The sequence below is a fragment of the Schistocerca gregaria genome, unplaced genomic scaffold (assembly GCF_023897955.1).
Source record: "Schistocerca gregaria isolate iqSchGreg1 unplaced genomic scaffold, iqSchGreg1.2 ptg000615l, whole genome shotgun sequence".
In the NCBI taxonomy this organism is placed as follows: domain Eukaryota; kingdom Metazoa; phylum Arthropoda; class Insecta; order Orthoptera; family Acrididae; genus Schistocerca; species Schistocerca gregaria.
In genome coordinates, this window is record NW_026062003.1 from 70262 (window position 1) to 93205 (window position 22944).

The following is a 22944-nucleotide window of genomic DNA, read 5'->3' on the forward strand; positions in this document are numbered from 1 at the left end:
GAAGTGGATAATGGTTTCTATATAAAGTTAATCTATATAGAGTTAGTCGTTCCTAATACAATATAGTAAATAATATATAAAAAATAAATATAAGTATTTATTAAGAAAGGGAATAATTTTAACATTAATTAACCATTAATTATATATAATATAAACTATAAACACTTATACTGTTTATAGTTATGTGGTGACATGTCTGAAAATATAAATCTAAAAAGTATAATATAGGTTAAAAAAGAGTTATCTTTTCTTTATAATATATATATATATATTTATACTAATATAAATATAAATGTAGACAATAGAATATTAATCATTAATAGAAATTGTTTACTATATAGAAGATATTATATATGTAATATTATATATATTATGTGTAACAATATAATATATACGATATTATAAAAAATAATATTTAACTGTGTATTGTACTCGTAAAAATTAGATTTATATATAATTTAAAAATATATAATAATGAACGTACAGATAACCGCATCAGGTATCCTATGATAAAATCGTTTGGTCGATAGAATTAATATTAATAAGGGAAGTCGGCAAATTAGATCTGTAACTTCGGGAGAAAGATTGGCTCTGATGGATCAATATAATAATCTATATTGATTGTTATATATATCTTATATTAGAACTGATTACTAAAACGAGGAATCCGACTGTTTAACTAAAACATAGTATAATGATAGATATAAGATAATATTTATGACATTATATGATTTCTGCCCAGTGCTCAGAATGTCAATATTAAAGAAATTTAATAAAGCTCGGGTAAACGGCGGGAGTAACTATGACTCTCTTAAGGTAGCCAAATGCCTCGTCATTTAATTGGTGACGCGCATGAATGGATTAACGAGATTCCTACTGTCCCTATTAATAATCTAGTGAAATAACAGCCAAGGGAACGGGCTTGGGTAAATGTTTATTATATACAAAAATAATTATTTATATAATACATAAAAATATTATAAAAATAACCTGCGGGGAAAGAAGACCCTGTTGAGCTTGACTCTAGTTAAAATACTTAAAAAAATAAAATTAGTATAGTATAGGTGGGAGTTGTGGCAATTTATTGTCATAACGTCAATGAAATACCACTATAATTATTATTTTTTTAATTAAATGATAAATATAGATAATACAATTTATAATTGTATGATTTTATAAATTATGCATCATAATCTAAATATCATTAAAATTATTTTAATGGGGAGTTTGGCTGGGGCGGCACATCTGTTAAAATATAACACAGGTGTCCAAAGATAAACTCAATAAGAAAAGAAATCTTATGTAGAATATAAGGGTAAATGTTTATTTGAATATTATTTTAAGTAAGAATAATATATAAATGAAAGTTGGGCCTAAAGATCCTTTGAAACCATATTTTTTAAATGGGATAAATATAATCTATATACTATATATGGATTATATAAACTTAAATCCTTCCCTTCAGAGGTGTCAGAAAAGTTACCACAGGGATAACTGGCTTGTGGCAGCCAAGAGTTCATATCGACGTTGCTTTTTGATCCTTCGATGTCGGCTCTTCCTATCATTGTGAAGCAGAATTCAAAAAGTGTAGGATTGTTCACCCAATAAAAGGGAACGTGAGCTGGGTTCAGACCGTCGTGAGACAGGTTAGTTTTAACCTACAGGTGTATACAATATAATCCTATTTTAATAGTAATATTATTTAGTACGAGAGGAACAATAATATAAGATAATTGGTAATATATTTAAATGAAAATTTAATGATATAAAGCTAAAATCTTTATATGGTTATATATATATTTATATATATATAATCTATTAATAGTTGGAAGCATATAAAACTAGAAATATAAAAAATAAGGCTAGATTAAATAGGATAATAATTATATATAATATAATATGATATATTAATCTATGTGATGAATATATATTATATTAGATATAATTATGAAAATAAATTGAAAAAGACAATGAAAAATATTATATTATAATTAAGGAATTGTAAATATTAGAGTTTATAAATATTATATTATGTAAATAATATAATATAAAACGATATATTGAGATGTCCTTTAATTATTATTAAATATATATATAAATAAGGATTAACAATGATTATATAATATTAATAATGACTTCCTAGAAAGTGATATATCTGGATAATTCAAACTATTATTAATATTTAATATATTCATATTATATTTTCCATATTTTTTAATAAATATAACAATACATTATTGATGTATGATATTCTATTAAAATTACCTCATACCAATAATATGTTTAATTACATATGTACCAATATTTTATTTATAATTATTATACTCTTTTCGTTGCATTTATATTGTTAATTTGATCTATTATGTTATATTGATATATATATATATTTTAAAAAATATTTAATAATATTTACATTTATTCTAAAGTTCTAAAATTTATTATATCATATAATATAATATCATACTACTAATGGTATATAAATATATTTCAATATTAAATAAACTCATATGATTGTTGAAACATATTTTTATATAACAATCAATAATGTTGATGAATCTATCACATAAAAAATATCTGTTTATAATGATAAACTCTCTATCCCATTATCATATTATTTTATCCTACCACCTCAATATTCTTACCTTATCTTATTATCTCACACTATTATACCTTCCATCTTACATTATCAATAGTATCACACCATCCCGTAATATCCTATCATACTACCTTGTTATGATCACATTATTCTATTATCTATTTCATCAACATATTATCGTATTCTCTTTTATATTATCTCATCATATATTCTCTATCCTATTTACTTTAAATTTAAATCATATCTATTTTTTTTATTGTCGACCATATCTATCTATTTTTCTATCATCTTTATTCATACTATGTCTTCATTTTTTTTAATCCTAAATTTTCTATCTATATTCATTATTTATTATACCTCAATTACGAATATTTTATTTTCTTTTATTATCTTTCTCACTCTATTAGCTATACTTTCTCTCTTCATATATATGCATTATTCATCTTATCCTGTATCTTCATCATACCGATATCATAATATTTATATGTAACTCTCTCTATATATGTCTTAATTCCATCTTTTTATTCACAATTTTATTCTTACTGTATACTTTTATTTTATTTTTTTTAATATATTTATATCTTTTACCTACTCTATTCATATTCTACCTCTTACATACATTTATTTCTATCCTGCCTTTAACTATTCTAAAAACCTATTCATCTTGGTTGTTCCTTATAACCATATTAAATTTATATAATAACAAATATTCATGCTATCAATATTTCACATCTATATACTCTTATATCCCATTCTTTTTGTTTTATTTAATTAAATTATATGTTGCTTATTTTAGTCAACATCTATCTCATATTTATACGTTTTAAATTCTAATCTATAAATAACAATTTTTTCTTGTTTAACCCTCAATAATACAATCTTAAATAATATTATATAAATAATCAAACTCTTTTAATCAAATAATAAACAACCTAATTTACACAATCATTAACATTAATTATAACTCAATTATCACATAATTACCCCATTCTATAATGCCCATTACTAACTCAATACACATCGATAAAATATATATCATAATTATAAACCCTAATTTAATATCATCTCCATTCCATTTCTACGTAACGCTATTATAATAATCATCTTTGATTCATATCCATAAACGCTATTATAATAATCATCTTTGATTCATATCCATAAAGCATGCAGTCAACTCATCATTTATCTACAGATTTATTGATGTATTCACAATGTCTAATATTATTGCATAATCTATTCATTCATCACATTTTGCATTCAGACTATGTTTTGTTAATCTAATACTGATATTTAACAAACTTATCAGATAACAAATCAGGAATGTTACCTTCAAATTAACTTTCTCTCATTTATTATAACCATAACACCTGAACATCAACCATAATCCTTAATATCAAATTCTCAAAAAAAATTTATTGACCAAATTGATAAAATAATAAAACAAAATCTTATCGCTCTATATAGAGTAATTATGTTAGGCATTTCAATATTGTGTGTAGACCAAGCTGTACCATATGATATTATAATACTATTATACATATTATTATATTATTTTTGGTTATATTTATTATAACATAAAGCGCCTCTATATGTATTGCATACAATATTTTGCTTGTAGCTTATTGATATAGTTTGGTAGTTTCAACAATATATTGGCTTATGTCACTATATATTTTATGTTATTATTTATTATCCATATTGATTTGCATATATATAATATTATCTACATACATTATTCACAAATGATACAATTAGATGTTTCATATAATATTTTATTCAACTTGTTATATGATACATTTCTATAATGTGTAATCACATATACTACAACATTGTACAGTCTTGCTATTTTATAATATTCATTACTATATATATTTATTTTATATATGTATAATTATCTAATAATACTCTATGAATTAATACATACCATGTAATATTATTTGTATAGTTATTATAGTTATTTTCATTGTCTATATATAGATCTATTTATGATATTAACATATACTTTTACTGATATAATATAAATCGTTGATAATAATTTAAATTGATAAGATGATAGATACATATGCATTAATATGTCAATTTATCCACTGTAATACTCTTTATCTTCGTGTATCGTCTTACATTACTCGTACATCTCTTTCTATACACAGTTTCCTCTAATTAATACACATTGATACACGTTCTCTTTATACAAATCCACACACTCATTTCACAATATCATACTTTTCATGCCCACTCTTCTAAATATCATATCACCGATAATATCATATTATTCATACCTGTTTTTCTATTATATTATATCTATCATCTATGCCTCTACTATTATATCGTATCAACTACGTATCTACTCTTTTATTATATCATATCATCTATACCTCTAATCTTCTATCTCTATCCAATTATGCTTATTTATATACTCTTCACTATATTATACTATCCACACACATACCTCACTATATCATACCGTCCATACAGATTCTATTATAAATATTCACACACTCTTAATCATATTACATTATCCACACCTATTCTTCTATTACCTTACGATCCATACAATTTTTTCGCATCATGTCATATATATATATACACCCTCTTTTCTATTATAATATCCTACCCTATCCCATTATCATGTCTATCTACAAATACTTTTTTATTATATCATACTACCCCATATACCCTCTTTGTCATCACGCTATCCACACACAAACTATATTAAACTACCCATACACTTTTTTATCTATCATATTATCTAATTGAAATTTCCATACATCCTTCAATACCGCTACGAAGGCGAACGTCAGACATACAAACATGGCGAATTGCGCTACGTTTTATGGCACGAACAAATGTATATAGTGATAAGCTCGGAAGTACTAAGCGTGATTTCAGTGCAGCAAGGCTTTTGCTGGATCAACGCTGTACCTCCTGTTTTTTTATGCAGTGTTAGTATTTCAAGAGGAGAAAGTCAGTACTGTATATAAAATGTAGGTTAAGCCAGAACAAAAGAAAGCATGAGGCGTGTTAAAATGCGTTATGCATGTACTGTTCTAAAATATCAATTGGCTTTGCAATTTTAACAAGAGGCTGGGGCGAAATGTCATTTTTTTTATACCAGTGTCACAGGAAGAGAAAAAGAGAGGAAGTGCAGGATGACATTTTGCTACTGGAAACTAAGAACAAAGCAATACTGATGCTCTATTCTGTCCGCTATAAAAAGCAAGTTTTTGCCAAGAAAGCTGAAATCCTAGCAGGGAAAGTGAGGAATTTTTGTCATGCTTAGAGGATACAATACAAAGACAACCTCCGAGGGCATCGGGGTGATTTGCCAGATTTCTGATCTTTTGAACAAATCGATAATATTTGACGAAATGGTTGACGAAAAGTCTGACTGAACTGAAGGGCTTTCCTCGCATCTATGCTGCATTGGATCAGGGATGGCGAGGGGGGGTTTGACCAAAGAGGGTTTTGGTAGTTTTTTCTCGGCGAAATCCCGCATAGCAATATGGTAGGTAATCGAGACTGATTGAAGCGAACCTATAATATGCATCATCCTTACACCTCTGCCTGCGAGGATCAAATTCGATTTTTGATACTGTTAGCATGATATATCTGCCCAACTAAGGTTATTTTTATATGCAGAATGTATACCTAGAACAATCTCGATAATAGACAGGATTTCTTGGAATATTTCATTGTGACGAAAACGTACAAGATTTATGAGTGCTCATCAGCCACGGTCACCAAATTCGTGGTGGGTACGCAAATTTATTTGCTAAATCATTAACTTGAAAGTATGCGCTCCTTTTTCCGTTAATTCTTGAATTGAGAAGGGAAAGGTACAACCCGCTCAGAGTTTAGAATGAAATTCAAAAAAGTGATTGATACTAGTTTGCGTAGAATTTTCAACAAAACAGCATACGACTACATTGAATTAATTTGTTCATTTTCAAAAAACCTTTTGGTCCGTATCATAGCAATGGTGTTCAGCTTCTAAAACATTGTTAAAAACAGATACCGGGAATTATTCAATTCTGTAAATTTAGTTTCTTGAATTGTCGCCAATTCGATGAGGCTTGCGCCCTGTGGATTGTTGAATCACCTTATATTAAATGACTAGATTTAAGTGCCCATTTGGTTTCATTGTTGGTCTCTCTTAGTCCTGGTTGATGGAATAGGCAACAATCGTAACGCACCTAGCAGTTTTTCGGTACATCGCGAGTTATCGTACCATCAGTTACAGAACCATAAATCGAGTTGCTATATATTTGCGTCCTTTAATTGAGACTGACTTACTCGGTTATGTACATGTAGGCGGTATATTTCTAATTTATTATAGCTCTTGCTCTTTAAACTCAAGGAGGACTCGTTACGTTCCTACCTAGCATTGAGAGGCCCTTCGATTTTACATCGCCTGAAGCTTTTTTTCCATGTGCCTTTAATTCCGCTTTATTAAAATAAAATACTTTATTGCAATACACAGAGCTGCACTTTCTTGAACATCTGAAACAATGGTGTGGCATATTCGGTATTATCTTGATGTAATCATCTACATATTCCTTATTGTATCCCATTATCTATACATGCCCTTCTATATCCTTCCTTATATCGCTTTTATTAACATATACTATATATTGCCTATTAACTGTTATCTATAGATTTTTATTATTTAAACAATTAGTTATTGTTTTCAAAAATGTAAAAAATTCATCAAATGTTAATAAAAAACAATATCTTATAAAACAATAAAAATATAAGAATATGTTAATCTTATCCTATATATTAATACAGCACTTATTATCACTCTAAATAAATGCAATCGATACCTATATATTATCTAATAATCTATTAAAGTATTTAATCTATTTTTTTATACATAATATTTAGTTATAATTACTATAAAATTTTATGTCTATTTTCGAACATGCATCATAACTTTTACAGCAATTTCAATACTTCACTTTTTAATATTATTTGATCTAACAGGTCTGTAACTTTAATTTTTTTTTTTGAATTAGATATTATCTTTATTATTACACCTTTATGATAATCATATATGTGTTTTTATTTTAAACAATATTTATTACTATTCTTTCTACTATATCTGTAAGAATTTTAAGAATATAAATAAATATATAAAACCATGTATAAAAATAGATATACATAACTATAAAAAGATAATAAAATTATTACATAATCTCCTACTCTCCTATATATCATATCGTTCGCATCTACTGTTCCATATACCCCATTGACTACCCTCTAACTCTAAAATTGTTCCTAATTCACAACCGCCTATTCTCTCTCTACATTTACTGACTGTATACACCTTTTCTATATACATAACTAATCTTCAGAGAAGCAAAACAAAAATTGATGGTGAATGCTTCCAAATAGTTCGTTTACTAGAAGCTGGAATAATAAAATGAATAACAATGTCAAAAACCAGCTGGTGACCAAAAAATTCCTCTTCGTTGCAGAGAAATCGATTGAAGATCTGTTTCGCATCAGCTGCTCAGAAAACATTGAGGAAATGTATATTGTTCAAAAATTGAGATAGAGCATTATTTTTGAGCTTATCAGGCGTAAACTTCAGACCGCTGTGGGAGAAAAGTTTCAGTAACTCCGAGCCCAGAGCTAGAAAGAGAAATGACTCATCTACGCTGTTCAAAATAATGTACCGTTTGATTTGTACTTCATTGCTAAATGCAAGTTGCTTCGCATCTATTTCAAAATATTTCGTCCTGTTCTCTTATAATAAAAGTGAATTAATCTATTCTAGACCTCCTTGCTAATGCCTACAATAAATTTCCACAAGGAGGCAAGTTATCTCGGGTTTATCTCGAGAGGGGCGAAAGTGTCAATGTGTTTCTCAATCACACATTAGTCTGCCACGTACTTTCAAATAAGTACCAACTTCTCGATCTATAGGTTCTACTCTACTTATTATTTCGCTACAAAAACACAGAGTGCGACTGAAACTTTGATAAATGTTTTGGTGAGACTGGGCCAATCAAAGCTGGTTCGGCGTATTTATCAGCTAAGTGCATCGGCTAGGAGTACCACATAGACAAAAAACTTGAGACATGCTTTGCTCAGGTTTACATCGACCAACAAAAACGTTATTTATTCGAACGAGAATAGAAGACATCCAGCATGCGTAAATATTTGCGCTACTCTATGTTGCAGCAACTTCTGTTGGATAAAAAAACATATGAAAGCGCGGCACTAATGATCTCTTCTCTGAGTTTAATCTATTGCACAACAAAATCAGCATAAAAAAGAAAATGTGTTCACATAATATCCTTAAGATGCAAGACAAAATGCAGCTCTTGCCAAAAGGTTTGTGGATATTAATTTTTTGACACCACATTCAAATCCGTTTTTCTCTGGGCAGCTGTTGTTCTAGTCCACGTTTTTTTGCTGTCCGCGCGGTCTCCGATTCACTCCGCTCGGAGTTTTTTTTTCGACGCGCTGAAAAAGCTAAATTTTTGGGTGTCATGGTGCAGCACTATGCGTGCTTTTCATAGCTTGGTTGTTACATACGAAATTCAAATGTTTTGCTTTGAGAGATATAATCAGGTACATGCCTGATTATTGTGTAGAGGGGAGTCGTGATGTTTCAGTTTCGCTGAGTTTCAATAGCTGCGAGACAAGCAAAATTCGCTACGCTTTTTTTTGTCTTGGGTACAACACACAAGCGGCTCCTTTTTGAGCCAGAGTGAATGGAAGGGCGAGACAGGCGTAATTGTAGAATTCGCCTGGGAGATTTGACATTTTTTTTCACATAGGAAGAACCACTAAAATGGCTTGTTTGTACATGCGTAATTCTCTGACATACCCGTGCATGCGAGATAGAATCTATGCATTGCGTTTTGCATTGCATTTGGAGACATGCCTGCAGAGAGGGCCTGTACCAAGAACTTTTTTCTGACTTCAGGACTGGCTTGATGGGGGATGTTTTCTTGTAGCAAGATTCGCTCCATTGAGCTTCGTAGTTGTGCCGGGAAGTTTTCCAGAAGCCACAGAAAAGTAAGAGAGTATTCTGGTATCAGGGAGCGTGGAGCCTCGCCAGAGATGGCCTTGATGATGGTAGCCGTGAGCAAGTGAAGCAGTTCAACTTTGAAGAGATTGAGTCTTTCGGCTGTTTGATGATTGTAGGCATGTTGAGACGTGTCGTTTACAAAATAGAAGCATTGAATGAATTTGTTGAGAACTCTAACGCCACTTACTTGGCATTTCAGGAGCATGTGCACGGCGGCACGAAGGATTGAGGTGAGACATTCGTATTCGTAGAAAAAAGCACTGGGAATGTAGACCAAGATGGAGGTAGCGCAATTGGCAAAAAAGGATTGAACAAGGTCAGGCCAGGTTTTGTGTTGTTGGAGAAGGGCAGAAATGAGTTTCAGGAAGTGCTGGGAAAATGCCCAAAAATAGTGAAAGAAGAGATATTGTATTGAATCAGATTGGACGATAGTTTTGAGTGATGGATGATCATAAGAGCTATCGTTAGGTATGGTGAGTAGTTTGAGTTCTTGTAAACTTCGTTTTTCGCTTTCGGTCATGACTTTCAAGTCATGATCGCTATATTCAGTCCGGTAGTTGGCAGCTAGAACTTTGAAGAGCACGGTTGTGCTTGACGCCTGGGTATTGATAAAGAGGGTGTAGGAGATTTGTAGGGCATGAGGTAGGAATGGGTAAAACAGGACCCTTTTAATGGTGCTGACAACAGAGATGATGTATTTGACAATAACATCGGTTATCTCCTCATCGGCTGGATAGACGGCGACGACCATTTCCACAATTTTCCATGTTTCTTCGACAAACGGCAGAAGTGCAGTTCGCATTCGCTCAAATTGGAGTTGTTCCGGGTCGCAGTGATTTTCAGAGTTGAATTTCCAGTGTTTTTTGAAGGCGGCATTATTAGACTCGTCCGAGGGAGGTGAGATGGCGGCGATGAAAATTCTTAGGTGGTCGATGAGTTCTTTGGTAGACATGGATCCTTCAGCTTTGGAATTTTGCATTCTAGGTCGTAGATTTTCAGAGACTCTGTTACGCGATTCACTGGTCAAGTTGAATAAGACGTTTTTGGCATCATCGGCGGGCAGAAGGGCGATGAGGTTCGAAAGAGCGGATACGAAAGTAGCTTTATCGTTGAGTGTTATGTGAGAGAAGAGATTTTCGAATGCAAGGAAGAGAGATCCTAGATGGTCGAGGAGCAAGTGTGGACAGCATCGGCAGAATTCCAGCCACGCTTCACCAGCATCCGCATGGAGCTCATCGACATTCAAGACAGAGAGCATGTAAGCAAGAATGGTTTGAACGTCTCTTTCGTGCGTGGAAATCCAGGGACTGAAATTTTTGATTAGTTTCAACGTGATTTTTTGGGTAGGAGGATAGACAGGAAGAGAGGGAAGTAACTGGAGGAGCTTTTGGGTCCAAAGGTTGTCAGACTCGGTGATAGCTTCAGATAGGGAGTTCCAGAGGTAGAGTGCAGTTTCGATATGGCTCAAAATTTCATTTCGTCGAGCTTGATCAGTAAGAAAAGGATCATTGTATTCTACGATACAGGGCTGAATAGCACAGAAGAGAGTTTCCAAAACTTGGTCGTGAATCACACTGTAGATTTCCAGCGTAAAATCGCCGCATTTGGCTTTGAATTCTTCAAATTCTTTGAGTTGGTCTCCATCTAGATAGACAGATTCAAGTGACTTTGCCTGAACGTGATGAAAGACAAGATAGAGCAGTCTTTTGAGAAGGTGTGCATGCGCTTCTCCGGCAGCCGGGTAATCTGCAAAGCTGTAGATGATTTGGTACCAAAAGTCTAGCACTTTGTAGATTATGTTTACGTTGGAAGTGGAGGCCATGCATTGACAGGTGATTTCTTCTAGCTCCTTCCCAGAATCGCACGGGTCTTCCAGAATGGCATAAATGTGTTCTTCGGAGAAGGTGACATATAGGTCGAGTAAATTGCACACAATGTCTTCGCTATCTGGCCCAGCTGAGACACAGGCTTGAAAGAGGGGTTTGAGCGAGACAAGGTCGTCTAAGATTATTCTTATGGTGTTCGGATATTTGTTCAGTTTTCGATTTTGCAGGACTCGACAAAGAATCGATGCCGCGCGTCCGCCCAGTTCTTTGGGTTTGAGTCGGAGACACTGAATCAAGAGGGAAATAACGTGCTTTAACAGGTCGTCTACGTCTGGTTCGTGTTCAACCCAGTTTTCGAGACACATCATGGCTTTTGATTGTAGCAGACTAAGGCCGTGTACTCCCTGATTATATTGGCAATCGTGTGAGTCGGAGAGACCCATGGTGATCCAGTCGATGACCGTCGGGAGGACCATCGGAATGCCCTTTGAGTGTGCATAGCACAGCAGTTGTTTATGTCGCGAATTGGTAATGAAAACGGGGGTTTTAAGGAGCTCTTGTGCAAGTATAGTCATGAGTTCCAGCCAACTTAGTCTGGTATCGTATTGTTCATGGCTAGACGGAGATAAGCTCAGGTATTGGAGATCTTCGAAGAAAGTTGGCCACTGATCCGGAATGGTTTGAAACGCGATATTGGTGATGGCCAGACAAAGAGTTGATAGGATAGAGGGCGAAATCGAGGGTTGGCTTAGATATCCGAGTAGAATATGCAGCAATTCAGATTTTTGTTCGTCATTCAATGATTTCCAGGAGCTGGAAATTTTTTTCGTAAGCATGGAAATGGCGAAGAGCTGGAAGAGCAGCTCGGATTCTTTCAGTAGTAGCAGAGAGACGTGCCAGACATCTAAGCTATTCTGAAATTGTTCTATCCATTCCATGTTTGTTCTCTTCTCTTGAATGCTGCATTTTCCGCTATAGTGAGAGGAGATGACCTGGAGAATATGAGAAGAAAAGAACTTGGTGAGTTTTTTCTTGATAAAAAAACATTTGGAATTCGGCGGAAAGGAGAGATGAGGTATGTATGTGTGTATAATTTTGAGTTTCATACTTGTTTGACGAGCTGCAGCAGATCATTGGAATGGCCGCCGCGTTCTTCTTGAAGAATTGTGGCATTACCTGAATGAGCCATGGCATTGGATCTTTAGACGGGTATGTAGACGTGCCCTTATTGTGGGGGGAGAGGATTGCTATAGTTGCAATTTTTTGAGGTTTTTTTCGTATGAGAGGAGAAGGAATTGGGAAGCGGGTATGGTGGCAGCTTTGAGAGGTGAGGGGTGAATTGTGTGGGGGTGTTTATGAGGTACGTAGGTAGGGAGTTGCACGCTAAGAATGCTACAATCTTTTTGTGCGTGAAAAAAAAGCAGAGATTAATTGGAAAGAAAAAGGCGCGCAAAGGATATAGCGGGGATTGATATCGTGAGACAGATGGCAGTCTTTGGTCTGGGAAAAAGTCAAATTCTTTGCCTCATAGGTAAGTGAAAAAAAATGGACTGGGTTTTCTATGGGAGTAAAATTATTTTTTTTATGGAGAAAAAAAGAGGCAGTTTTATCCAATAGAACAGTTTGACAGCGTATCTACGCGACAAGGTCCGGCACTAGTTACTAATGGGAAGTCTTTGTACATGCCTATGCCTGCGTCGCTAGTTCGCAAATGAGGTTTCACTTGTTCAAATAGTTTCTTTTTTGGATTTAGTTGTGCTATTGGTTCATGCCAAGGTTCGAATTGATCGACTATGACTCGCTCGCCTATTTTTGCACCCGCTGGAGGCGTTAAGAGTTCCACCTTTGTATGATCGGCATTTGATGCAGCCAACACCATTCCTTGAGAGCACACATTTCTTAATTTTGCAGGCTTTAGATTAGCCACGACGACAACAAGTCTATTTTGCATTTCCTCAATTGGAATGAATTTGACCAATCCACTGACGATGGTTCTGGGTTCTTGCTCACCCAAGTCGATTTTTTCGACGTACAATGAGTCTGCCTCAGGATGGAGCGCGCATTCGAGGATGCGACCGACGCGCAAGTCGACGAGCGCTACGTCTATTCCGGAGGCTTCCGATTCCTTGGGGCAACTTGGTTTTTGCTTGGCCGTTTTTTTTTCTTCGACTTTTTCTGTCGTTTCTTTAGGTACAGCGCTATTTTTCTCTGTTTCGACGTCCAATTCGAATTTTACAAACCAGTCAGGCGAAGGCGTCTTGGTCGCGTCTAGAACAAGGTGTTGAATTAGGTCATACCATCTGCATGTGTCTGTCAACGAGGCGTGATCCGCGCGAGTCCAGTGAGGAACAACCGACGAAAGGCAGGAGAATAGAGCCAAATCAGCGATGCTCATGCATTTAGAATTTCCAGCATAAGTCACCGGTTGAAGCATCTTGTTGACCTTATGAAGCAAGGAGAGAGTCGTCTTCTTGTCTCTGTGGTCTGATGTGATCACATGCGGGAAAACCTCATTTAGCGCATACAAAGCAAATTTGTCTGTCTGTGAAAAAAATGTCAGTGCATGCAATTACAATACGCGCGCATCAACGATTGGCAGGTGCATTCGTATAAATGAATAAAAAGTACAGATCATAAAACCTAGTCCATGCGTGCACGCCTAGCCTTCTTTTTCTTTGTCGAAGCTTTGACATTGTCAGACTCTGTATGTGTGATGTACCTGTTCATTACCCAACAACCCACCGGGGCCTTTATTTTTTTCAGTGACTACTTTTTTAGCAATGTCAAGTACGTCCGTCAGCCGACTCTCGGATCCTGTCACCAACGTTGGGAGCTTGTTTAAGCAGGGGCGCATGTTGTCAGCAAAACGTGCCTGAGTTTTTTACGCAATCATATACAGAATGAAATACATGATGACACATATTCCGTTCTGTATGATACGTGTACACACATAAAGAATTCTTCTAGCTCAACCTACCTGCGTAAAAGGAGAAGTTTCTGGGTTAACAGTTACCCACTCAACCTCCGCTCTAGAAACCTGGAGAACAAGGTTCAGGAAGCGGCTGCGGCCATCAAGCTCGCTGACATAGAGTTTCCACATAATTGTGTAATTCAAAGGCTTATATATTTTTATTTAATGAACAATTTTTTTTTGTGCCTGATCTTCATCAGCAGGAATAGAGGATGCCTCAGAGGGGCTATTTTAACCAAAAACTACATATTTTTATTAAATAAAAGTTTTCTTATGCCTGATCATCAGCAGGAGTGACGGTGACCTGAGTCTTGCCACTCTTTTCCTTAGAGTTGCTATCCTTATTGTCCGTACCAACTGGAATCTGTACACTTGATGATTCGCCGACCTCTTGGGGTTGTGACTGATGGTTTTCCTCTCCCATTTCGGCGTCTTGACACTGAGAGCAGGTAGAAGAGTCTGACTTGCCTGAAGACTTAATTGAAATGCTTTGTTTCTGAACAGCTGGCTTTTCAGGGGGACATCTGATGGTTACAGTAAGAACGCCGTTGTTCATTTCAGCATCAATCATATCTTGCTTGACACCCTCTGATAGAGGAATTGATCTAGAAAAGCTCGATTTATACATGCAATAGTTGTTTCCTTCTTGCCTTTTCTCAGTTTTCTTACCTTTGATCTCAAGGTAGGGGTATCCATCTGGACTTGTGCACAGATCTAACTCTATGTCTTTTGGCATGAAGCCAGGAGTTTGTATAGAGATAGAGTGAGCGCCTGGTACTGTTGTATTGACACTCATGGTGCTTTTGGGTTCAGACACAGCTTTGGCTTGGCTGTTATCTTGTTTTTGCTGGTTGAGCAGGTAGGGTCTTCGCCTATCTCCACCTTGTTTTTGGTGTCGCTGTGCCCTGGATTCGTCTTCATCAATGTATTGCACGTACCAGGGCCTGAAGAATGGGTGTAGAGACAGAGGTTGCCTACGGTAGTCATACCTGCGATTGTTGTAGTCTCCATCGAAGTACAAGAACGGGTCGTAGAATGTGTAATCCATGATTTTATTGTTTATTTGTAACTTAACTGAGTGATTGAATGAACATCTGGCAGCCAGAAAACGCTTAAATAGGGCGACGATTGACTTGAGAATTGATAGAAATTTCCACAAATTTTACAATATTTTTTTTGGATTACTCTAAGATTTTTACTCTATTGTTCTGAATGTTTTTTGAGCTGACTTCAATTGGCGCTGATCTCTTGGACGGCTTGGTCTCGCTTTCCAGAGACAGAGTGAAAAGAGCCGCTTTTTTGTTCCAAATTTTGTTTTTAATTTTTTTTGTCATAAGCGTCATTGTTGAAAATGAACGCGGCGGTCGATCTTGACCCAGGTGCTTCAAGTCAACCGCCCGAAATGGTATAACGAGTGGTCCTCACTGATTAATTCTTTTGAAGTTCTTAGCGACTCTGAAACATTTTCTCTATTTTTTTCTATCTTGTTCGTTTTGTCCAGTTTTTAGAGTACCTTTTTCAATGCAGAAGGGCCCTCGAGCAGATTAGAGATTGTATCGTTTTTGAAAAAGTGCGTTAAAAGGGATAATGGTTAAAAATTCGAAGAATTGTTTTAACCATTCAGTGGTAATTCAGAGCAATGCAGATGCGCAGAGCGAGGGAGGAGCACGCCCTGACCAGAATGAGTCTTCGTTAAGTGCCGGAGGAGATTCTTCCGAGATGGCCGAGCCGGTTATTTTGGCGACCGTTCAGGAGGAGCAAAATGTACGCTATTTTTTTGTACGGACGAAAATGTGCTGACAGGATTCGCCTGTTTGGCACAGCTGAAGGTTCTCCTTTCGGATGCACTCATGGAGCGAGACCGTCTGATGGGAGCATTGGAGGAGTGCAGGGCAGAATCTGGTACGCGTTTGGCTCGAATTGGACAGCTTCAAGATTTGCATTTGGCGACGGTCAGAAGTTTGGAGGAGGAGAAAAAACGAAGAGAAGAGTTGCAGCTGGAATTGACATTCCAGAAGGACGTATCCAAGCACTTGGCTCGTTACGTGCGCTCGATGAAGTCCGAGGTGAAGAATTTATGTCAGCAATACAACCAACTAGAGGCATCTTTGGAACTGACGAGGTGCGCATTCGCCGCACACGAGAAGAAGCAGCAAAGTTACGAGAGTTATATCAAGAGAGTAGAGGAGTTATGTCGGATACAGAGGAGCAGAGCGGAGGAGCAGATAGAAAAGGAGAGGCAATTTGAATTGAGGGAGGCGAAATTCCGTGAGATAGAAGAAGAGAAGGATTCGTCTATTTGTGTTAAGGATACGATTATTGAGTCGATGAAGGCGGAATTGGAGCAGGAGAGGTCGAAATTGGGGGCGATAGGCGAGGAGTTTCAGAAATTGTCGTTGTTAGTGGAGAGGCAGTTTAGGCTTTGCGAGAAGGAGCAGTTGAGAAACAAGTCTATGGATTTAGAGTTGAGAAGGCTGAAGGAGTCGTGCAGTTCGAAGGGTCTAGAAGAGACAGCTAGAGAGGAGATTGAGAAGAACGAGCGCAAAGTTCAAGAATTGCTCGGAAAATTAGAAGCGGAAAGATTGAGGAGCGAGCAGATCTCTCTCCGGTACGACGAGTCGCAGAAGAGGATGAAAGATTATTTGCTTGAAATGAAGAGACAAAGGGATGAGGCAATGGAGAGTGCTGTAAGGGCGATGGAAAGGGAGAGGAGTTTGAAGAAAGTGTTGGAATTGAGGGACGGAAGGGGTTCTTCTTTGCCTGCGAACGCATCTTGGGACCGTAATTTTTGCTTGTTGGATAGCGGGGCGACGGATTACGCAAAAAGGGACGTCGAAAAAAAGGATGTGGTAGACGAATTGGTGGATGAAATTTTATTAAAAGAGCCGGCGGACATTGAAGAAGAACCGTTTGACTTGCTACTTCCTACATCAGCTTACGAGAGCAGAAAGGGACGCGCCGAAAGGAGAAGAGAGGCTATGAAGTGTTGTTCGGACTTGCCTTACGGTCTCAGCGTGCATTGCAGTAAATGCAAGGGATCCTTTCATGCAAGCTGCGCGGAAAAGGTGTCTCCGTTGAGTTCGAGAAAGAAGGGGTCGAAGTTCGTGTGTGACGAATGCAAGGCGAAAACCAGAACTTCGGTGCAAGCGAAGCCGCGATCGAAATAAGAGAGAGAAAAAAAAAAGTGGCCTCGCGCCACGCGGGGCGTGTACATAGAGAGAGTATCGAATGAATGTGTACAATGTGTGTGTGTATATAATCAAAACGAGTTTATTTAGGCACGTAGTTTTCTGGCCCGAGCATATTTGTGGGGACCACGATTTTGTCAAACTCTTCTGAGGAGACGTAGCCGAGATCGATGGCTGCCTGTTTCAACGTGGTACCTTCTTTGTGTGCCTTCTTGGCGGTTTGGGCCGCTTTATCGTATCCGATGTGTGGGCTGAGAGAGGTGACGAGCATGAGAGACTCGTTCAGGATTGAGTCTATTTTCTTTTGGTTTGGCTGTATCCCCGCGATGCAATTCTTGGTGAATGACACGGCGCCATCTGCCAGCAGACGAATGGATTGAAGGACGTTTTTGATGACGAGGGGCTTGAATACGTTGAGTTCAAAATGTCCGTTAGATCCTCCCACGGTGACAGCTACGTGGTTGCCCATGACCTGTGCGCATATCATTGTGATGGCCTCGCACTGAGTAGGGTTCACTTTTCCGGGCATGATAGAGGATCCAGGTTCGTTTTCTGGAAGGACGAGCTCTCCGAGTCCACATCTTGGTCCGGATCCTAGCAGCCTGATGTCGTTCGCTATTTTCATCATAGAAGCCGCCAGCGTATTGAGAGACCCATGTAACTGGACGAGGGCATCGTGGGTAGCCAATGCCTCAAATTTATTGGGTGCCGTTTTGAAAGGAAGTTTGGTCAAACGCGCCACCTCTTCGGCGACTAAATGATCAAATCCTTTGTATGTATTTAACCCAGTGCCAACAGCAGTGCCTCCCTGAGCGAGGAAGTAGACGTCTTCTAGGTTCCTCTCAATCCTGCGAATGCCATTGACAATCTGAGCGGCGTATCCACCGAACTCTTGTCCAAGGGTCACCGGCGTGGCATCTTGAAGATGCGTTCGGCCAATTTTGACGATATCTTTCCAATCCCTCGACTTTTGCTGCAGACAAGAAGAGAGGCCCTGGAGAGCAGGTATGAGTCGACTGTTAACCTCTATAGCAACTGCTATATGCATAGCAGTTGGAAAAGAATCGTTGGAGGACTGCGACATGTTCACGTGGTCATTTGGATGAACGGGATCCTTCGACCCCAACTTTCCGCCCAAAATTTCGGTGGCACGATTCCCAATGACCTCATTAACGTTCATGTTTGTCTGGGTCCCGGAACCTGTTTGCCACACGACCAAGGGGAAATCCTGGTCGAACCTTCCATGGAGAACCTCGTCGGCAGCTTGAACAATCGCATCGGAAACCTTCGGGTCCAGCCCGAATTTACGGTTGACGGTCGCGCACGCCTTTTTCAAATGGGAAAAGGCCCGAATGACGGCTCTGGGCATGCGCTCGCTCTCATCTCCAATTTCAAAATTTTGGCGCGATCTTTTTTTTTGAAATGTACCCGCGAAAAATGAGCGAGCGCGTATTTAAAAGCGGATAGAAAAATGTCATACATACCGCTGCGTCTGTGCACCCCAATAGCGATTCGCTGGCACCTCGATGGGCCCAAAAGTATCTTTTTCTATGCGATGCTCAGTTGAATATCTGCACCTCCCGCGAGTAAAATCCGCTATCCTCAAGGCACAAGTCGACCTGAATTGCATGGTTAGAATGGATCAACAGCGTTGAAGCGAGAAGGATATTTTGCCAAATTATGACTCTTTTTTTTTTTTGACAGCGCTCGCGAAAGAAAAGCTCAACCTGTTCCAATGCCGCCCGCGCTACCCCAGTATTGACAGCCAACCAAAAATTGCCAGAACGTAAATCCTCATTCTGTCCCACCTGTCCCCCTTTTTACTGCCGCTCAGCACCAGCCAAAGCCCGCGACCCTCTCTAGAAGTCAAAAACGGTCCGAAGCGCCGAGTCTATACCAAAACGTCTCAATATCGCAGAAGAAACGGCCTCTGCCAAATTCGACGAGCTCATTCTATCAATTTGTCAATTCAATCAATCAGAAAAACAAATTTTTGCTAATCGTCGCAATCACGTCCTCGTAAAACCACGTCCGTTGCTCGTCCAGGCCCCCGTCATTCTACTCATTGCCCAGCTCATCTTTGATCACCCGCATGACCAATGCCCTCCTAGCCTTGAGCTCTTTTGTACCTACATGCGCGCTCGTACGTTACTACGTTTTTTCTATACTCAATAGCACACACACACATACACACACATACACTTTGAAGACTGTGTATATTCCTTGAACAAAACGTGAGCTATTACTTCACGACTCTGAACGCTGCCCTTCATCTCCTTCAATCTCTCTTTCAAATGTTCCAGTGTTTCCGGATGCACGCACTCAATATCCGTTTCTATCAACCGCACCGTTTTTGGGTTAATAAACTTCATTTTGTATTCCTTCTCGTAATCCAAAACCTTTCTGATTTCCTTCTTCATCGGTAAAGGGCACACGTCTCGTTGTCGCAGCTCCCTGAGTAAATCTAACTTTCTGCACTCAATGGCTTTTCTCTCCTGATATCTTTCTTCATTTTCGCGTAGCATATGCCGAATCTCCTTCAACTTGGTCAAACCTAATGACCATCTAGACGCGCTCTCATACCGTTTCCCGGACTTGCCAATAGGACGCGAAGCACCGAACCTGACGGCAGGCGGCATCAAAATCAAAATAAAAAAAAAATTATATACTTCACAAATTCCCCCTTATAGTACATACACAACCCTCATACACGCTATGCACTATGTTCTGCCGTATAATACACGCCGTACACACTATTTTATTCGCTTCAAAAGGTATTTTAAGATTCAGATTTTCTTCATCTCTTCCAATTGAGCTTCTAGCTCTTTGATTTGAGCTTCCAGCTCTTTGATTTTCTTGCTCTCTAGTCTATCTGCCACTATAGTCTCGACATTTATCTTCAAAACTCTTCGGTTCAAGTCTTGCTTGACCTCTAATAGCTCTTTCTCGTACATTTCCTTCTCCTGCTGACATTTAGACGCAAATTCCTCTGACTTCCTGATCTTCTCCAAGGCCCCCTGGTAATTCTTCTCCAACTCCACCCTTGCATTTATACAGGATTTGTGTTCGTTATTCTTCTTTAGTTCAATTTGCATCGCTTCAATTGTTTGCGTTGCCATGCTGTAATTGTTAGTCATCTGCGCCAACGCCTCCTGCATTGATTTCAATTCTTGATCCTTTTGCTTGATTTGTTCTTGCAGGTCAGCAAATCTCCTCTTCGACGAGCCAGGGGATTTCTTCTTCGAAAGATTCGGCGCCCTATCGCTTGACAACGTATTTTTTACTCGTCTACCTGATGGGGATGTACCATGATCTTTCTTCACCTCAGTCATAACCGAAGGATTAGAGTCGCTGCAAGGCACACATGCGTCAGATCGTTGACGAGATGATGTTCTATCGAGAGGTGCCACCTCAACGCCTTCATAAAAATCTTTCTTCGAATTTGTTGATTGCATAAGCTGCTCTTTTTCTCCAGGCTCCAAATTCTCTTCGTTGGATGACGGTGCATCAAAAATGTTAAATACAGGCTTTTTGGTGTTGGCATCTTTCCGACGCATAGTCATTCCGGGCTGACGTCTAACCGTATTAAACATCGCCATCTTCCTAATCGTCTGATTCAATGTCTTATCAGTCGTTCTTTTTCCTAGTACCCACGGATGCTTCAACATCTCATCAGCGGTCGGACGCTTCGATGGGTCATTGCTCAACAAATTCGATATCAATTCCTTTGCAGAATCCGCTATCCCATCCCAATCAGGCGATAAAAACTCTAAATCCACAATTCCTGCTTCTCTTTCAAACGGCGGATATCCACACAACAGGATGTACAAAATGACGCCGATGCTATACATATCAACAGTTCTGTCATAACCTCCAAATTCCAACACTTCAGGCGCAAGATACATCATAGATCCCATTAATTCGTGTAATACCTCACCTGGCTCCAATTTCTTCGCCAATCCAAAATCGCACAGCTTCAACGTGTCGGACTTCTTATCCTCGAACAAAAGATTTTCTGGCTTCAAATCACGATGCACAATATTTTTCTGGTGCAAATAGCTCACTATAGATGCTATTTGATAAATCAATTGCGCCGCATGCCTCTCGCTGTAATACTTGTTCTCGACAATCCTGTCAAACAATTCACCTCCTTTCACCCTTCATCACAGTCTTAGTGTCAGCCTTTCTCAATGGAGAAGGTTTGTTGACAGATTCACGTGTGCAATAGCTCTCTCTTCTAAACAACAGTATCAAATGCGCCTCATACGTACAGCTCTAATATAAGCACCGCTTCATCTTTCGTATCATAGATATCTATCAATTGAATAATCTTAGGATGACCCTGTACTTCTCTCATAACCTGCACTTCTTGTAGCACATCTGACTTTTCAGACTGACTGCTGCACTGTATAACTTTTGCAGCATATTCCTCGTTGGTACGCTTCTTCTTCACACATTTTACCACCGAAAAATTTCCACTGTTTGTTTTTTGTGTATTTCGCGCATATGCAAGAAATTTGACATGTTAGCGACTCCTTCTCCTATTGGGATAATGTTTCCGGATGCTATAACTTCAAAGCGACTGCTAGCTTGGTTCACGGATATTCTTTGCTCACCGAATCAAGTAGGAATTATTTTTTGCTCCCAGAAAAAAAATAGAGCTCTAATAACGCTAAAAAACAAAAATACTCCCTCACTATATACATTTCAAATCAACAAGGATATCATGTGCTTATATCAAATGAAACTTCATTCGTATGCAAAATTGTGTCGCACTGATTTCACTGCATTAACTTTGCTGCATCACGGTCATACCTTCCGAGTTCTCTGCCTACATGATAATCCTTTAAATAGGAATAATTCTTAGCACCAGGGATGACTGCCATAATCACGAGTAAAGGTTGTTGCTATACAGATGACAGAGTCTTATAATTGTACATGTGTAGCTAATTTTATTTGCTAACGTTGATTTGGCTTATATCTAAAATTTTAAATTTTCATTAAAAAAAAAACTTATCTGTTATAACATAATGCCTTCAACTTGCACAAAACTTTTGTGTTCTCCTTGGCCATGTCACAATAGCGCTTTCAAGAGTCAGTTCAATGGGCCTATCTACGATGTGCTTGAATTTGTTTCTCGTGTCTATGATTTCACTTCCACATGCTCTCTCTTTGATGCAGGAAGTCCTTGAGAATTTTTTAGCTTATTTGCTTTTGTATAATTCAAAAGTGCTATGTATGAAATAATGAATTTCCCGGCGCCCTTTGATCGCGGACATTAGAATATGTTTCTCGGATATCTCAAAAAAAAATTTTTTAAA

General features: G+C 37.7%; 4 protein-coding genes across 5 annotated transcripts; 1 reads left to right on the forward strand and 3 right to left on the reverse strand.

Moving 5' to 3' along the window:
• Positions 1-13019: 13019 nt before the first annotated feature.
• LOC126316921 (uncharacterized) lies at positions 13020-14566 on the reverse strand. The gene is made up of 3 exons (XM_049992953.1): positions 14442-14566; positions 14184-14297; positions 13020-14006 (listed from the first exon to the last, which is right to left on the reverse strand). The coding sequence occupies exons 1-3, from the start codon at positions 14562-14564 to the stop codon at positions 13071-13073; spliced, it is 1173 nt and encodes a 390-aa protein (XP_049848910.1). The 5' UTR covers positions 14565-14566; the 3' UTR covers positions 13020-13070.
• A 1035-nt stretch (positions 14567-15601) lies between these two features.
• On the forward strand, positions 15602-17710 carry LOC126316915 (trichohyalin-like). Its single transcript, XM_049992944.1, has 4 exons — positions 15602-15840; positions 15937-16005; positions 16071-16199; positions 16259-17710. The coding sequence occupies exons 1-4, from the start codon at positions 15787-15789 to the stop codon at positions 17600-17602; spliced, it is 1596 nt and encodes a 531-aa protein (XP_049848901.1). The 5' UTR covers positions 15602-15786; the 3' UTR covers positions 17603-17710.
• Positions 17680-20274, reverse strand: LOC126316916 (uncharacterized). 2 transcript variants are annotated; one of them, XM_049992945.1, is made up of 3 exons: positions 19824-20274; positions 19108-19752; positions 17688-19032 (listed from the first exon to the last, which is right to left on the reverse strand). In XM_049992945.1, exons 2-3 carry the CDS (start codon positions 19251-19253, stop codon positions 17706-17708), a joined length of 1473 nt encoding a protein of 490 aa, XP_049848902.1. In that variant the 5' UTR covers positions 19254-19752; positions 19824-20274; the 3' UTR covers positions 17688-17705. The 2 variants fall into 2 exon arrangements, with proteins under 2 accessions (XP_049848903.1, XP_049848902.1); XM_049992946.1 differs by having other exon boundaries at positions 17680-19032; positions 19108-20274.
• Positions 20275-20344: 70 nt separating this feature from the next.
• On the reverse strand, positions 20345-22910 carry LOC126316912 (calcium/calmodulin-dependent protein kinase type 1-like). Its single transcript, XM_049992942.1, has 3 exons — positions 22439-22910; positions 21895-22101; positions 20345-21781 (listed from the first exon to the last, which is right to left on the reverse strand). Exons 1-3 carry the CDS (start codon positions 22507-22509, stop codon positions 20410-20412), a joined length of 1650 nt encoding a protein of 549 aa, XP_049848899.1. The 5' UTR covers positions 22510-22910; the 3' UTR covers positions 20345-20409.
• Positions 22911-22944: the final 34 nt, after the last annotated feature.